The sequence below is a fragment of the Pan paniscus genome, chromosome 2 (genome assembly GCF_029289425.2).
Source record: "Pan paniscus chromosome 2, NHGRI_mPanPan1-v2.0_pri, whole genome shotgun sequence".
In the NCBI taxonomy this organism is placed as follows: Eukaryota; Metazoa; Chordata; class Mammalia; order Primates; family Hominidae; genus Pan; species Pan paniscus.
This window is the reverse complement of record NC_085926.1, coordinates 112,019,700-112,034,831: the sequence shown is the minus strand read 5'-3', so window position 1 is coordinate 112,034,831 and position 15,132 is coordinate 112,019,700. Positions and strand designations below refer to the sequence as shown.

The window sequence follows — 15,132 nt, the reverse complement described above, 5'->3', positions numbered from 1 at the left end:
CTTTTATTGTAGCTCAGGAGCTGGTCAATGACTGGTTAGACACCAAACTTAAGCAAGAATTAGCAAGTGAGGAAGAAGGTGATGCTAAAAACACTGTGTCAAGTGTCACTATTATGCCGGAAGCCAATGGCCATTTGAAATATGACAAGTTTGATGGTAAGAACTTACCTGATTGTTCTAAGTTTTAACATCTAATGAATGTGTCTAAGAAGTCTTTTAATTGTTTTGAATAACAAATGATACATATTTAACTTTTCTGTGTTTTTTTTAGTTTTTATTATTGGTTTTAATTTATCATGGTTAAATGTAAATTTCTTATGCTATATCTTCAGTAAATTCATGGTGTTTTAAAAATTAAAATATTCTATTACAGTTATCCCTAACTAACTGTGAGGAATTAGTTCCAGGACCCCCTGGCCCCCACAGATACCAAACTCCTCAGATGCTCTAGTCTTGTGCGTATCCTCTCGCATACTTTAAATCATCTCTAGACCACTTAGAATACCTAATACAGTATAAATTCTATGTAAATAGTTGTTATACTGTATTTTAAAATGTTTATTTTTTATTGTTGTATTGTTATTTTTAATTTTTTTCAAATATTTTTGAACTGCAGTTGGTTGAATCCAAGAATGTGGCATCTGCAGATAGGGAGGGCCAACTGTATTTATAATTCTGCTTATGATTAGAATAGCAATTAATGCTGTTTCAGAGTGCCTCTTCCTCATATATCATTGGACTGTTTGATGCAGACTACATTTAAGTACTCATATGTCATTTTTATATTTATAAAATGCTTCTTATTTATCTGTTAGTTATTACTTATAAGGGAGGTTATTACTTTTCTAGTTTTTTTTTTCCAGAGGAGAGAAAAACCACTACTGTGCACAGAGCCAGCGTCAGACAAGTTAGATGGCTGACGTGTAAGGATTTATCTAATACACTCAAAGGTCTGAGTATTTTTTCCCTGAGCATAGGGATAGTCATGGTAACAGTGGGGCAGCTCCCCATACATGACTCAGATACCCTTAGTGAATTCACCTGACATCATTCTCCTTGTTTAGGACTCTGCAAAATGCCCAGCTTGAGGATCACAAAACTATCAGCTTGTAAAATTAGAAGAATCTTTCAAGACTAGGTAGTCTGATCTACCCTCCTCGCCAACCCAGATAGAGATTTTCTACAGTGTCCCTAACTTGTAGTGATGTATCCTCTGCCTGAACACCTTCCGGGATTGGGAGCCTACACTTTGGGTAGAGCCCATTCAACTGCTGTGAGGCTCTAATCCTCATAGAAGTTTCCGTTAGTTAGGAGAATTAAGATTTTGTCTTCAGTAACGTTTTACCCTATGGTACAACTAAAATGACATGTTCTCTCTCAAGAACGTTTTATTTTTTGTAGGAGTTGTTACCATATTTGACCACTCATATAGTTCTATGTTTCCAGATTAAATAGCACCAGTACTCTCAATAATTTTTTATACCACATGGTTTCTAGGTCTTATCATCCTCGTTGCTGCCTTCCGGACATTTTCTAGTTTATTAATGTCATTATTAAAGTGTGGTACTTCAGTACTTCATATTTGTTCTGCAGCAAATATATGGAATCTAATGAAACTATTACTTCTTTTGATATAGTACTAATAGATATAATTATATCCCTTTACTTAGATTGGTCGATATCATCTAGTGTCATGCCAGGCCTCAATCATCGTATGCTGGTAGAGTTTTTTTTTTTAATTGAAATATTGAACAAATATTTATGTAACCATTAAAAAGGATATTTACCAAAAATGTTAATTAACATATTATCTCAATAGACACAGAAAAAGCACTTAACAAAATCTAACATACATTCCTGAAAGATACTTCTCAGCAAACTAGTAATGCAAGAGAAATTCTTCAACTTGATAAAGGCCATTTACATAAGACATGTAGAAAACAAATACCAAAATGATAAGTGTAAGCTTTATCAGGAATTACATTAAATATAAATGCATTTAATTAAACACTCCAGTCCAAATGCAGAGATTGGCAGAATGGATTAAAAATACATATGCTATCTACAAGAGACATATGTTCAATTTAAAGTACAAATAGGTTGAAAGGAAAAGGATGGAAAAAGATATACCATGCAAATAGTAAGCAAAAGAGAGCTACAGTTACTATGTTAATATAAAAATAAGGCTTTTTATTTTTATTTTTTTCTTTGATTTTTAATTTTCCCAAAAATAGACTTTTAAAGAAAAAATTGTTACTAGAAACAAAAAGTGCATTTTCTAACGATAAAAGAGTCAATCCATCAGAAAAACATAACAACTATAAATATATATACACCTGACAAAAGATTCCCAAGGTAGATGAAGCAAAAATTGACAAAATTGAAGACAGAAATAGAATTCAACAATAATACAATCATGTGTTGCTTAATGAAGAGGATAAGTCCTGCAAAATGCATCATTAGGTGATTTTGTCATTGTGTGAACATTATAGAGTGTACTTACACAAACCTGGATGGTAGAGCCTACTACACACCTAAGCTATGTGAGATAGGCTATTGCTCCTAGGCCACAAACCTGTACTGCATGCTACTTAATACTACAGGCAATGGAACACAATGGTAAGTATTTGGGTGTCTAAATATATCCAGTCAAAAAAAGGTACAGTAAATATGCAGTATATAAAAGGTAAAAAATGGGACACCTGTACAGGGTATACCATAAATGGAGTTTGCAGGGCAGGAAGCTGCTCTGGGTTAGTCAGTGAGTGAGTTGTGAGTAAATGTGAAGCCCTAGGATATTAAAATATGCTACTGTAGACTTAAAACACTGTATACTTAGGGTACACTGAATTTATAAAAACATATTTTTCTTTCTTCAATAATAAATTGACCTTAACTTACTACAACTTTTTTACTTTATAAATTTTGAATTTTTTCTAACATTTTGACTCTTTTGTAACACTTAGGTCAAAACAAACACTCAAAATTTTTTTATATTCTATATACTTTTTTCTATTTCTGAAATTTTAATTTTTTTTTCTTGTTAAAAAACTAAGACACAAACACACACATTAGCCTAGGCCTACACAGAACCAGGATCATCAATATCACTATCTTCTCCACATCTTGTCTCACTAGAAGGTCTTCAGGGGCAATAACAAGCATGTAGCTGTCATCTCCTGTGATAATATTACCCTCATCTGGATACGCCCAAAAGACCTGCCTGGGGCTATTTTACAGTTAACCTTTTTTGTTTTGTTTTGTTTTAAGACAGGATCTCCCTCTGTTGTGCAGTGGTGATCATAGCTCACTGCAGCCTTGAACTCCTGGGTTCAAGAAATCCTCCAGCCTCAGCCTCCCTAGTAGCTGAAACTACAGGTGTGTGCCACCACACCCAGCTAATTTTTTTTCCTCTTTTAAAAGAAACAGGGTCTTGCTTTGCTTCTCAGGCTGGTCTCGAACTCCTGGGCTCAAGCAATCCTCCCATTTCGGCCTCTCGGAGTGGTGGGATTACAGGTGTGAGCCACTGTGCCCAGCCCAATTTTTTTTCTAATAAGTAGGAATAGACTCTAAGATAATGATAAAAGTATAGTATATACATAAACCAGTAACATAGTTGTTATTATCATTATCAAGTATTATGTATTGTATATAATTGTATGTGCTATACTTTTTTTTGCATAGTATTCTTAAGATTTTTTGAGGGTGCTTTATTTTATTTTAACTTTTATTTTAAGTCCAGGGTACATGTGCAGGATGTACCGGTTTGTTACATAGGTAGACATGTGCCATGGTGGTTTGCTGCACAGATCAACCCATCACCTAGGTATTAAGCCCAGCATCCTATTCTCCTGATGCTCTTCCTCCCACTGCCACCCATGACAGGCCTCAGTGTGTGTTGTTCTTCCCAACGTGTCCATGTGTTCTCATCATTCAGCTCCCACTTTTAAGTGAGAACATGCAGTGTTTGGTTTTCTGTTCCTGCATTAGTTTGCTGAGGATAATGGCTTCCAGCTCCATCCATGTCTCTGCAAAGGACATGATCTCATTCCTTTTTATGGCTGCATAGTATTCCTCAAAGATCTAGAAGCAGAAATACCATTTGGCCCAGCAATACCATTACTGGGTATATACCCAAAGGAATAGAAATCATTCTATTATAAAGATACATGCAGGTGCATGTTCATTGCAGCACACACTCTTCACAATAGCAAAGACATGGAATCAACCCAAGTGCCTATCAGTGATAAACTGGATAAAGAAAATGTGGTACACGTGCTATACTTTTATACGACTGTTAGTGTAGTTGTTTTGTTTATACCAGCATCACCACAAACACATGAGTAATGCATTGTGCTCTGACATTATGATGACTACAACATCACTAGGCAATAGTTTTTCAGCTCCGTTATAATCTTATGGGGCCACCTTCATATACGCAGTCCATTGTTGATGGAAATGTTGTTATTTGACACATGACTGTAGTTAGAGACTTCATTACCCCACTATCTTTGGAACAACTACAAAACATAATCAAGGAAGATGTTCAGTAACATTAGTCATTAGAAAAGTGAAAATTAAAACTACAATGAGTTACCTCTACATATCTTAAAATGGCTTAAATTTGAAAGACTGACCATACTGAGTATTAGTAAGGATGTGGAGAAATTGGAATACTTCTACACTGCTGGTGGGAGTGTAAAGTTGTGTAACCACTTTGGACAACGGTTTGATAGTTTCTTGAAAAGGTAAGCATTTAGCTATAATATGATCCAATCGTTCCACTCCTACACATTTTCCCAACAGAAAAGAAAGCCTATGTTTTGTGGGTTCTGCATTTCTGGACTCAACCAACCATGGATGAAAAATATTTGGGAAAAAATAATTCCATCTGTACTGTACATGTACAGCTTTTTTCTTGTCATTATTCCCCAAACAATACATATAACAAGTATTAACATAGCATTTACATTGTATTGGGTATCATAAGTAATCTAGAGATGATCTAGAGTATAAGGATGGATATAGTTTATATGCAAAGGCAACACCATTTGATATCACGGATTTTTGAACATCTTTGGATTTTGGTATTCTCGGGAGGTCCTGGAACCAATCCCCCAGAGATACGGAGGGATGACTGTACACAGATGTTCATAACACCTTTATTTGCAATAGCCAAAACCTGGAAACAATTCAAACGTCTATCAACAAATGAATGAATAAACAATTTGTGGTGTATTCATATGGTGGAATACTGCTCAGCAACAGAAAGTGATAAACTATTGATACACACAACATGAATGAATCTCAAAATAATTGTGCTGAGTGAAAGAAGCTAGGTCAGAAAAAATACAGTGTATATAAGTGTATGATTTACATAAAATTCTGGAAAATGAAAACTAATATATAGTGGCAGCAGGTCTGTACTTACTTGGAGCACAGTGGAGGGCAAGGGGAGGAGTGAAAGGAAGAGTTTACAAATCAGCATGAGGACCCTTTTGGGGCTGATGGATATGTTCATTATCTTGACTGTGGTGATGGTTTTACTAGCATATGCATATGTCGAAATTTATCGTAAACTTTAAATATTTGCAGTTTATTATATGTCAATTATACCACAATAAAGCTTTTTTCTTTCTTTCTTTCTTTTTAAAGCAGTAGAGCTCTCAAGATTGTTTAGATTGAAGTTCTCAAGGTTGTTTAGATTGAAATCTTTTAGATTTGGCAGTGAAGGACTCTTTAGTGACTTGGGTGAGGGCAATTCTTGGTAAGTGGAGCTTTTTTATTCTTAGTTAAAGGTAATTGCTGAGGGCTATACTCAATCAGTTGCCATTATCAGTTACTATTTATTGAACACTCGCAGCTTTGTATTTTTATTGTACTAGGATTCTTTATGTAAATATGAATATAATACTAAAATTAATTTTTAAAAAAATTTCCCTTTTTTGTTGTTCTGTTTCCCCCAGATTTATGTGGCTATTTGGAGGAAGAAGAGGAAAGTACCACCGTTCAAAAATTTATAGACCATCTGCTCCATAAAAATGTGGTAGATTCTGCAATGATGGAAGATCTTGGAAGGAAGGAAAACCAAGACAAGAAGCAGCAGAAGGATCCTCGTCTTACCATGGAGATGAGACATAAGCAGGTGGGAGGGAAAAACAAAATTAAAATGGATAACAGGAAGCAGTCTTTGTGTAACACATTTAATAAGCTTAAATAAAGACATAGGCTTTATTATGAAAAAGGGTGCCATCTGTGGTTTGGTTAGGGAGAATAAAAATAAAATATAAGAACTTCAGAAGAAAAATAATTCTCATAAACTGAGGGTAGGAAACAATTTATTTAAGAAATAGCCAAAAAAAAAAAGAATAATTGATTTTGACCAAGAGTATTGACATAAACCTTATTAGTTTGAATGTGGTACTTCCTATTATAAACACGTAGATTGTGTGTGCTTGAGTTTGGTTTTCAAATTGTAACATTAATATTATTAATATTTTTGAGAATGTTACAAGATAATTCTTTTCCAGACAACTGAAATTCACTCATTTTTTTATTATAATTTAAAATGGAAGACAGATCTGAATTGAATCAAGTTCAGCTGTTTTGAATTAGAAAAGCATGTGAGAACTTTCTTTTCTCCAAAGGGAATAGTAGGTTCTTGCAAAAAAGACTGGTGTCTCAACACTTTGTAAAGGAGTGCCAGGGAATCCAGAACTAAGACTGAACCGGAATTAATATCTGTACATGTGTGTGCCATCTTTGTATAACACTAAATTTCTGATTACCGAATTTGAAAATAACTGCTTTAAATTATTCAATGAAGGTATATGTAATCAGCACTGGGGATGTTAGAGAAATGAGTAGAAGTATGATTCTAGTTTGGATTTATGACAGAAGGGAGGAGAGAACGTTCAATAAGCTATATAGTCATTGTCTGTCTTATCAGAAGACTTATCACAACTAGAGAGTAAGATAAGGGTAAAGTTAGGTGAAGCAGGAAGGAAAGGACCTTTCCTTTCTCATAGCTACTCAAGCCCTCTAAAGGATTAATAGGTTTGAAAAAAATGAATGTGCTTTTTCATGTTTTTGATTTCCAAATATGATCCAGAATCACTGCTATATTTACATAATAATAGTAGAAATGAATAAAGGGTTGTGGTGTTCCTAAAGGCAATAAATCACTGTTCTATCATTCACAGTGTGGCTTCCAAAAAAGTTCTGTTCTTTCTTAAATTAGAATGCAGACATGACCTAAGTATAATCAAAGCAGTAATGTACACCTTAGACAATCTTACAAGTGAGAAATCATTCCTAAATGAGAATCCAGAACTTGGGGTCTGACTCATTAGATTCTCAGCTTTTCTGTGATGTGGATCATTCCCAGATTATTTGAGTCATCTTCATCTGACTTCATCTAAAATGTTATATTGGTCTTTACCCAGTAAACAGATGAATTCCTCCTTTCCTACCAATAAACAGTGGAGTTCTGGGCCAGCATATTTCAAACTGGTTGTATTCTGAACTTCAAAATGTATTGTAAGGCTTTTCATATCCCCTTCTACTTGAAAGGCCACACTTCATCTTTATTATATTTGCTTTAAGGTAAAAGAAAATCGCTTAAGACGTGAGAAAGAACTGGAGTACCAGAGAATAGAAAAGACCCTGAAAAAATCGGCCTTCTTGGAGGCTCAGTGTCTGGTGCAAGAAGAGAAGAAAAGGAAGGCTCTGGAGGCCAAGAAAGAGGAAGAGGAGATTCAAAGGGAGATGGTGAAGCTGCGGAGGGAGATAATTGAGAGGAGACGCACTGTGAAAGAAGCATGGAAAATGTAAGCCAGTGTGATAAGCACTGTGGGGTTTCTCTGTTTAAGCAGTCATTTTAGAAATGCTCTGAAGTTTTTGAAGTGCACAAACATTCAATAACAAAATATAGAAGAGAAATCACTCACTATTCCACCATCTTAACAAATTAACTAATTTCATATTTCCATGTTCCTCCTGACGTGGTCCCTTTCCATACTTAATTGTATAACCATAAAGTACATTTAATTTGTAATTCTGCTTGTTGTAATTAACACATTGCCTGGAGTCCTGGGGTGTGTATATTACTCCATTGAGTTCCTATACCATAATTTATGTAATGACCACCTCCCCATACTGGTGAACGTTTCAGCTATTTTGGATTTTTCACCATTGTAAGATTGCAATGAGCATCTTTAAGCATAGAGTTTTTTCACTCTTTTGTATTATATTCTTAGAATAAATTCTTAGCATAATTTCTGAGTTAAATGACACAGGTCTTTTTCTGACTCTTGAAACATTGCCAAATTGCTTTCAAAATGGGTTGTTTTGCTGATGATACTTGTTTACTGTATCATCAGCAGCAGGCCAGTTTATCATACTCTTCTCAGCCTTGGGGAGTATCATCATTTTCAATATTTTTACACTTTTAATAGGTATTATATTGATTAGTTTGCATTTCTTTGGTTAGATAATATTTTTAAGGTTGAACATATTCAGTAATTGTGTCTTATCCTGTTGTGAATTGTGTGTCTTATTTTCTGATGAACATACAGAAAGTCACCACTGCCTTACTACCACTGATAAAGAAAAAGAATATCTGACATAAGAGGAAGATGAAAATAGTCCTCACAGGATGTAGTACTATTATCCATCCTCATGCAGAAAATGAGCTTCATAAGTGAAATAACTAATGTATTTATTCTGAGAAACAGCACTGATGCAGGAACTGCAAAAGCCTTGGAACAACATGACTGAAGTGTCTGACTACTCAAACTGAGAGGCCACAAAGACCTATTAGATAATCCCTTCCATCCCCATCAGCCTACACAGCTTTCCCCCCTGTGCTCTTGATTGCTCTTATTCTACCCAGTTTAAAACAGCTCAGCAGTGGACATGTGCTTTACTTCTTCAAGTGCCAGGCTGAGGCTTCCTCCAGATGCCATTCCTTTCAGAAAGCAATCACTGGTGTTTTAGTGAGTTCTTTCTAAGGTCAGCCTTGCTTTTCATATTGCTCCCAAGCCCAGGAAAAACTAGGTTGACCTAAAATAAATTGTGAAAACAAGTAACATTTAATGGTAGTAGGATGCTCTGCTCACAGTGGGCACTCAACAAATGTTCACTGACCAGTCATTTATTTTAAAAGTTAAGATCTTATCCATGGTTACAGTGAGATAGGTAATATGTTCTACTTCTGGGTGGATGAACTGATTTAAACTTTCCAGAAAGCAATTTGGCAGTAAACAACAAGAGCCGTAAAATAGTATTATCCCTTGACCTAGGAATTACAGCCTTAGGAAAACTGCCCTAAGAAAATTATCAGAAATCCAGACAAAGATTTGTGCAGAAAGATAATTTAAACAACATTATTTATAATAACAGACTTTCGTAAATATTGGAGAAATTGCTAAGTCATGGCTGTACAATGAAACAGGACTGACTTTTTTTCTGGGTAGAAATATGGATGGCTTTTATGGGCGTGGTGGCACACACCTGTAACCCTAGCTACTCGGGAGGCTGAGGCAGGAGAATCGCCTGAACCCAGGAGGCAGAGGTTGCAGTGAGCCGAGATCATGCCACTGCACTCCAGCCTGAGTGACAGAGTGAGTGAGACTCCATCGCAAACAGAAAAAAAAAAAAAAAAAAGAAATATGGATGGCTTTTATACTTCTCCAGTTTTTCACAATGAGCATATATTTCTTTTAAAACAGATATATATTCTAATGTTATTTTAAAAAATCAGTTTCATGGTATTAGAACTGTATTTCTTTGACAATCACTATCACCTGTCTATAACCATGTAATATAACATTGTTATGGCATTCATAGTTTGGAAAAAGTCAATAACATTTTTATTGTTGATAGGCCTTTTGAACCTATTTGTAAGCTATCTTAAATCTGCCTCATTGCCTAGTTTTAAAGTTATCTCTTTCAAGATGCTTATTAATTTCAAAGGGAAAAATAATAACTCTATACTGGAGAAGCCACCTTAACCAAGTGATGAAGGTTAACATCACCAGTAGTACAACATAACACTGTGTACCCTCTGTAACATATATGAGAATGAATGAGAGAAGGGTTAGGGTACTCTGGCATCTTTCTCCATTTTAGTTTCCACAACTGTGAACTAAAAGTTCAAGACAGATCAGGTGACTAGCTGGTTTGTGGCCAGAGCTCATGGGTTCTGATTCCTGACTAGGTGCTATGTTTACCACATCATTAATAATATATACTTTATACACATACATATACCTGTGCAGTTAAATGCACTACAGTAGGAAGGCCATAGCTGTGAGCTTGTTTGAATTGGTGAGCGAAAGAGGGATGGCCTGGATGAGGAAGAATAGATAGGTGGGCAAAAAAGAGGATGCTCAGAAAGATGAGCAACAAAGTTACTAAAATAATTCTGGTTACTTGCCTAAAGTCCTTTTCCTTTTTAAGTTCTATTTTTTTCTCTTTTCAGCTATTTTAAAATTATTCTAGACCTTATTCAGTAACACCTGATTCTTTTGTTATTCCTCTTTCTAGTAACCTTATAAGAGGCCTTTTAGTAAGAATCTCATTCCTTTCTTGAGAATCCTTTTTTTCTCGTTCTATGGGAGATAATTTATGTCTATATTAGAGACTATCTTGTAGTTGTTAACTCTCAAATTTTGATCAAAGTATGGCTCAGTGTTCAACTCAATAAAAATACTAAAGTATCTATAAGACTTTCTACTTTTCAAAGTACTTTATAACAATTTTATTTCATTTAATCTGTATTTTATAAAGGAATAAAATAAGTCTCCAAAAAAATTACCCTACTATGTAGTTTTAGAGCCAGATCTAAAAATATGTGTATTCCGAAGGAGAATTCAGTGGTTATTCTGCTACAGTAGGTTGTAATTGCTCATTTTTAAATCTATTATAAATATACATGTATTTTTAAATTGTTATTAATAGAGAGAAGAAAAGGCAAGAAGAGAATTCTCAAAATAGTTCAGAAAAAGTCACGTTTCAAAGTACTCACATTCTTCCAGATGAGGAAAAAATGGCGAAGGAAAGAAAAAGGAAATTGAAAGAAGTATTAATCCAAACTTTCAAAGAAAATCAACAGGTGGGAATTGCAATGTCTCTTTACTCAGCATTCTGTAGTATAAATGACAAAGAGCTCCATCAGAGATGGGATAAAATAAAAACTAAGTCCAGTTGAACCTCATCACAAATACCAAAACTGCCCACGCCATTTGTTCTTTGTGCCCAGCTGACCTGGTATGCAGGGCAGTACACAAATCCCCTGTTCTGAGGCTATTCTTTGTATACTCTGGTGGGATCCTGGGAAATTACTGGGGTGAGGGGGGTAAATTGTCGACTTCTTCCTAAATTACCTCTTCAGAATAGCATTTAACTATTATTAACCTTAAACTAAGGTAGCTGTCTGGCAGTTTTTGAAATCTTGGCTTCCACTTTGACAGTTGTAAGGACCATTGTGTTCTGGATTATTCAGAAGATACAAGAACTGGTTACTTGCCTTTTAGTAGCTCTGATCCTAAAGCAATGATACACTTAAACCTGTGCTTTTCTTTTTAATGGTCTATATTTTATTTTACCTTTTCTTCCTTTCTTTCACTTTATCTTTTTGTAAAAATTACTTGCTGATTTTTAATATAAAAGTGAATATCCTCTTCAGGTTACTTAAGCAGTTTTCTTCAATAAAGTGGGATTGATAAAAGTATGAATTTCGGGATTATAACATTTCAGGTAAAAGGACCGACTGGGCAGATTTGTAAATGAGAGGGTTAGATGAGAAAAGATAAATATGTATATTTTACATATCCTACAACACCCACCCCAGGGCCTTAGGCATTGCTGAAATTCAGAGAAAGTTAATTGAATAAATACGTGAATGAATGGATTTAGCAAGAGAAAAGAGAATGTTAGGAAGATACTGAGGGAGCTTGGTAAATGTAGGGATATACTTACAAAGGTCCTGGAAATCAATAACAGGAGTTTGAATATCATACGGATAACAAAGATATGAAGGAAAAAGTAAAGTAGTCAAAGTGATTTTTTAAAAACGATAGACATATTTGATGGTGATATTTTGAACTGATAAGAGGTTGTAATTACTCAGTTATTAACCAACAAAAATTTGGTCAGAGTTTTGGCTTCAGGAAAACAGAAGGAAATGTAGTAGGGAGAAATGTAAGACTTGCAGTTAACATTTTGAGAAAAGTTAGCAAAGGACTTAGATTCTGCATTCTTCATGAGACAGATGGAATTAGTATTCCTCCTATATAATAACAGTTCAGATTTCAAAGAGAAAATAAGAAGAGAAACGAGTATTCAGGGAGTCATCTTGAGAAGACATAAGGAAAAAATACCATGATATATTTCCCAACAAATTAGAGACAAATAAGGTGTGTTTTCTAAAAAATGCTTAAATTGTATTGAAGTCCACTGTACAATCATATATATTTTAGATGGAACTGCCAAATATGAATGTTAGACACATATGCAGTTTTACAAAATTAGTGGCCAATCGAAAACAGATTACTTAGTTTTAAAATATTTGACATGGAAAAGCTGCAAAAATAGTGCAGAGTTTCTGAATAACCTTCACACAACTTTTCCCAATGTTAACATTTTACATAAGCATAGTATAATTATCAAAACTAGGAAATTAGCATTGGTACACTGCCATTAAATACCATTAACTAAACCATAGACCCTATGAGAATATCACCAGTTTTTCCACTAGTGTTCTTTCTCTGTTCCAGGACTCAATCCATAATTTCACACTGCATTTATTTATTACATCTCCTTAGTCTCCTCCAGTCTGTGACATTTCTTTAGTCTTTCCTTGTCTTTTATGACCTTGCCATTTCTGAAGAGAACTGGTCAGGTATTTTGTAGAATTGTCTCTCGTTTTGGGTTTTTTTATGTTTTCTCCCCCTTGCTTAAGGTTATGCATTTTTGGTAAGAATGCTATAAGATATGATACTGTGCCCTTCTCTGTATATCCTAACAAGGAGGACGTAATTACTGATGTTAACTTTGATCACTTGGTTAAGGGTGTGTGCTGAGTTTCTCCATTGTAGAGTTGCTGTTTTTCCTTCTCCTTGTCTTTCAGGAGATACTGTGAAGCTATGAAAATATTTTGTTTCTCTGTAAACTGTCACCCATTAAGGTTAACATCCATTGATGGCTCTTGCCTGCAACAATTGTTAATGTATTTGCCTAATGGTGATTTTGCGTTTCCCTCATTTCTTCTATACTTAATTGAAATTCTTCTAGAAGGAAAACAGTCCCTTCTCCTTCATCTATGTGTATATGTATGTATATGTATATTTATGTATTCATTCATTTATGCAATTGTTTATTTTATTCAGTATGAGCTCATTGATATTTATTTTATTCTATGGGTCATAATCTAATATTGTTGTTGTTTACTTGCTTATTCAGATTGTTTCAACGTGTCTATTGGGAAACCTATCAAGTTGGCTCCTTTGTTCTTTCAACATGCTTCCATCCTATTTTGGACACTTTCTTTTTTGTTGGCACCACAAGATACTTTATGCTTATCTTGTGTTTTACCTGTCCTCACCCTAGAATCAACCACTTCTACATGGAACTTTGATTCCTTTTGTTGGAAAAACGGTCTTTAGAAACTAAGATCTAGGCACTAAGTGTGTTCACTGCTACTGGAGTGTCATTTTTTTCTAGGCCTTCTCAGCAGACAGAGCTAAAATATATATAAAATATATATAGATATATACATAGATATATGTGTGTATGTATGTATGTATACTAACATACATATACACACACATTATATTTATTTGTGTCTATCTGTATACATATTAAAATCCATGAGTTCAGCAACACAAGGGTCATGTTATTCTCCTTTTCCTTATTTGTAACTGACTTCTGTATCTATGAATCTACATATATATGTATATATAAGTATATATAAAATAACTGTGAATTTATAATAATATTGTCAAGGATAATCCAGCACCACAGGTTTCAGTGTAGTCTTTCCATCTCGCTCACTTGTAACTTCTTTCTCTGACACTGAGAAACCTGGCTCTCAATATCTCTATTATATTTACTTATTAGGGTAATCCTAGTACACTATAAAAATAGTTTTAGAGGCCGGGCACGGTGGCTAAAGCCTGTAATTCCAGCACTTTGGGAGGCCAAAGTGGGCGGATCACGAGGTCAGGAGATCGAGACCATCCTGGCTAACACGGTGAAACCCCATCTCTACTAAAAATACAAAAAATTTGCCAGGCGTGGTGGCGGGCGCCTGTAGTCCCAGCTACTCGGGAGGCTGAGGCAGGAGAATGGCGTGAACCCGGGAGGCGGAGCTTGCAGTGAGCCGAGATCACGCCACTGCACTCCAGCCTGGGCGACAGAGCGAGACTCCGTCTCGATAAAAAAAAAAAAAAAAAAAAAAAAAGTTTTAGAATTGCTAACCCATACCACAGTGGGAATAAATTCACTAAAGCAAAATATTGTACAGTTATTTTTGGTTTTAGCTTTATAGTATTCAGTCAAAATATTGTTTTCCAGAGTTACTTAGGTGAGTTCTTTTCTTCCCCTCCCTTTTCAGTGTAATTATGTTATTCATTTGTAATATGGTTAGTAGATCTCTAGATTTTCCCCAGCGTATATGGGGATAACATGGTAAAAATACATCTACCAGCCTCCTCGGGCTCTTACATAGACTTGGTTGTAGATAGGACAGTTCTCCAGTAAAGGCCACAGGCATAGGCAAGCCTTCTGGGCTCATTATCTTGGTCCCAGTTAACGTTCAGCTCTAAAGGAGCCTAAAGCTGCCTTGAGTAATGAAACTTGGATACTCAGCAGCTTAGGTATGACCACAGGATGAAAACAGGAAAATGCCTAGCTGCCTTGCAGGGAGTGACTAGATAACTGGAAGCTCTTGTCAGCACCCTCAGAATGTTTCACTGGTACAAACCCTGTAGAAACAGCTGTGTAGAGTATTTGCAGGAAGACTTTAAAGAATCTGTTTTTAGGAGTTGCTATAGTTTAGGTTCCTTTAATTCCTGTAATTGTTTGTGCTTTAATTCTGGAATTTTTTTTTTTTTTTTTTTTTGAGACAAG

At 35.1% G+C, this 15,132-nt stretch overlaps 1 protein-coding gene across 5 annotated transcripts in view; it reads left to right on the top strand.

Moving 5' to 3' along the window:
- CCDC191 (coiled-coil domain containing 191) overlaps positions 1 to 15,132 on the top strand; it is a 91,779-nt gene that overhangs the window by 13,261 nt on the left and 63,386 nt on the right. For all 5 annotated transcript variants that reach the window (XM_003825115.5, XM_008950428.4, XM_024928212.4 and 2 more), the window contains 4 exons: positions 13 to 156; positions 5,967 to 6,145; positions 7,606 to 7,829; positions 10,963 to 11,116. In XM_003825115.5, the coding sequence (XP_003825163.2) occupies positions 13 to 156; positions 5,967 to 6,145; positions 7,606 to 7,829; positions 10,963 to 11,116 (701 nt within the window). The remainder of the gene's footprint in view (positions 1 to 12; positions 157 to 5,966; positions 6,146 to 7,605; positions 7,830 to 10,962; positions 11,117 to 15,132) is intronic.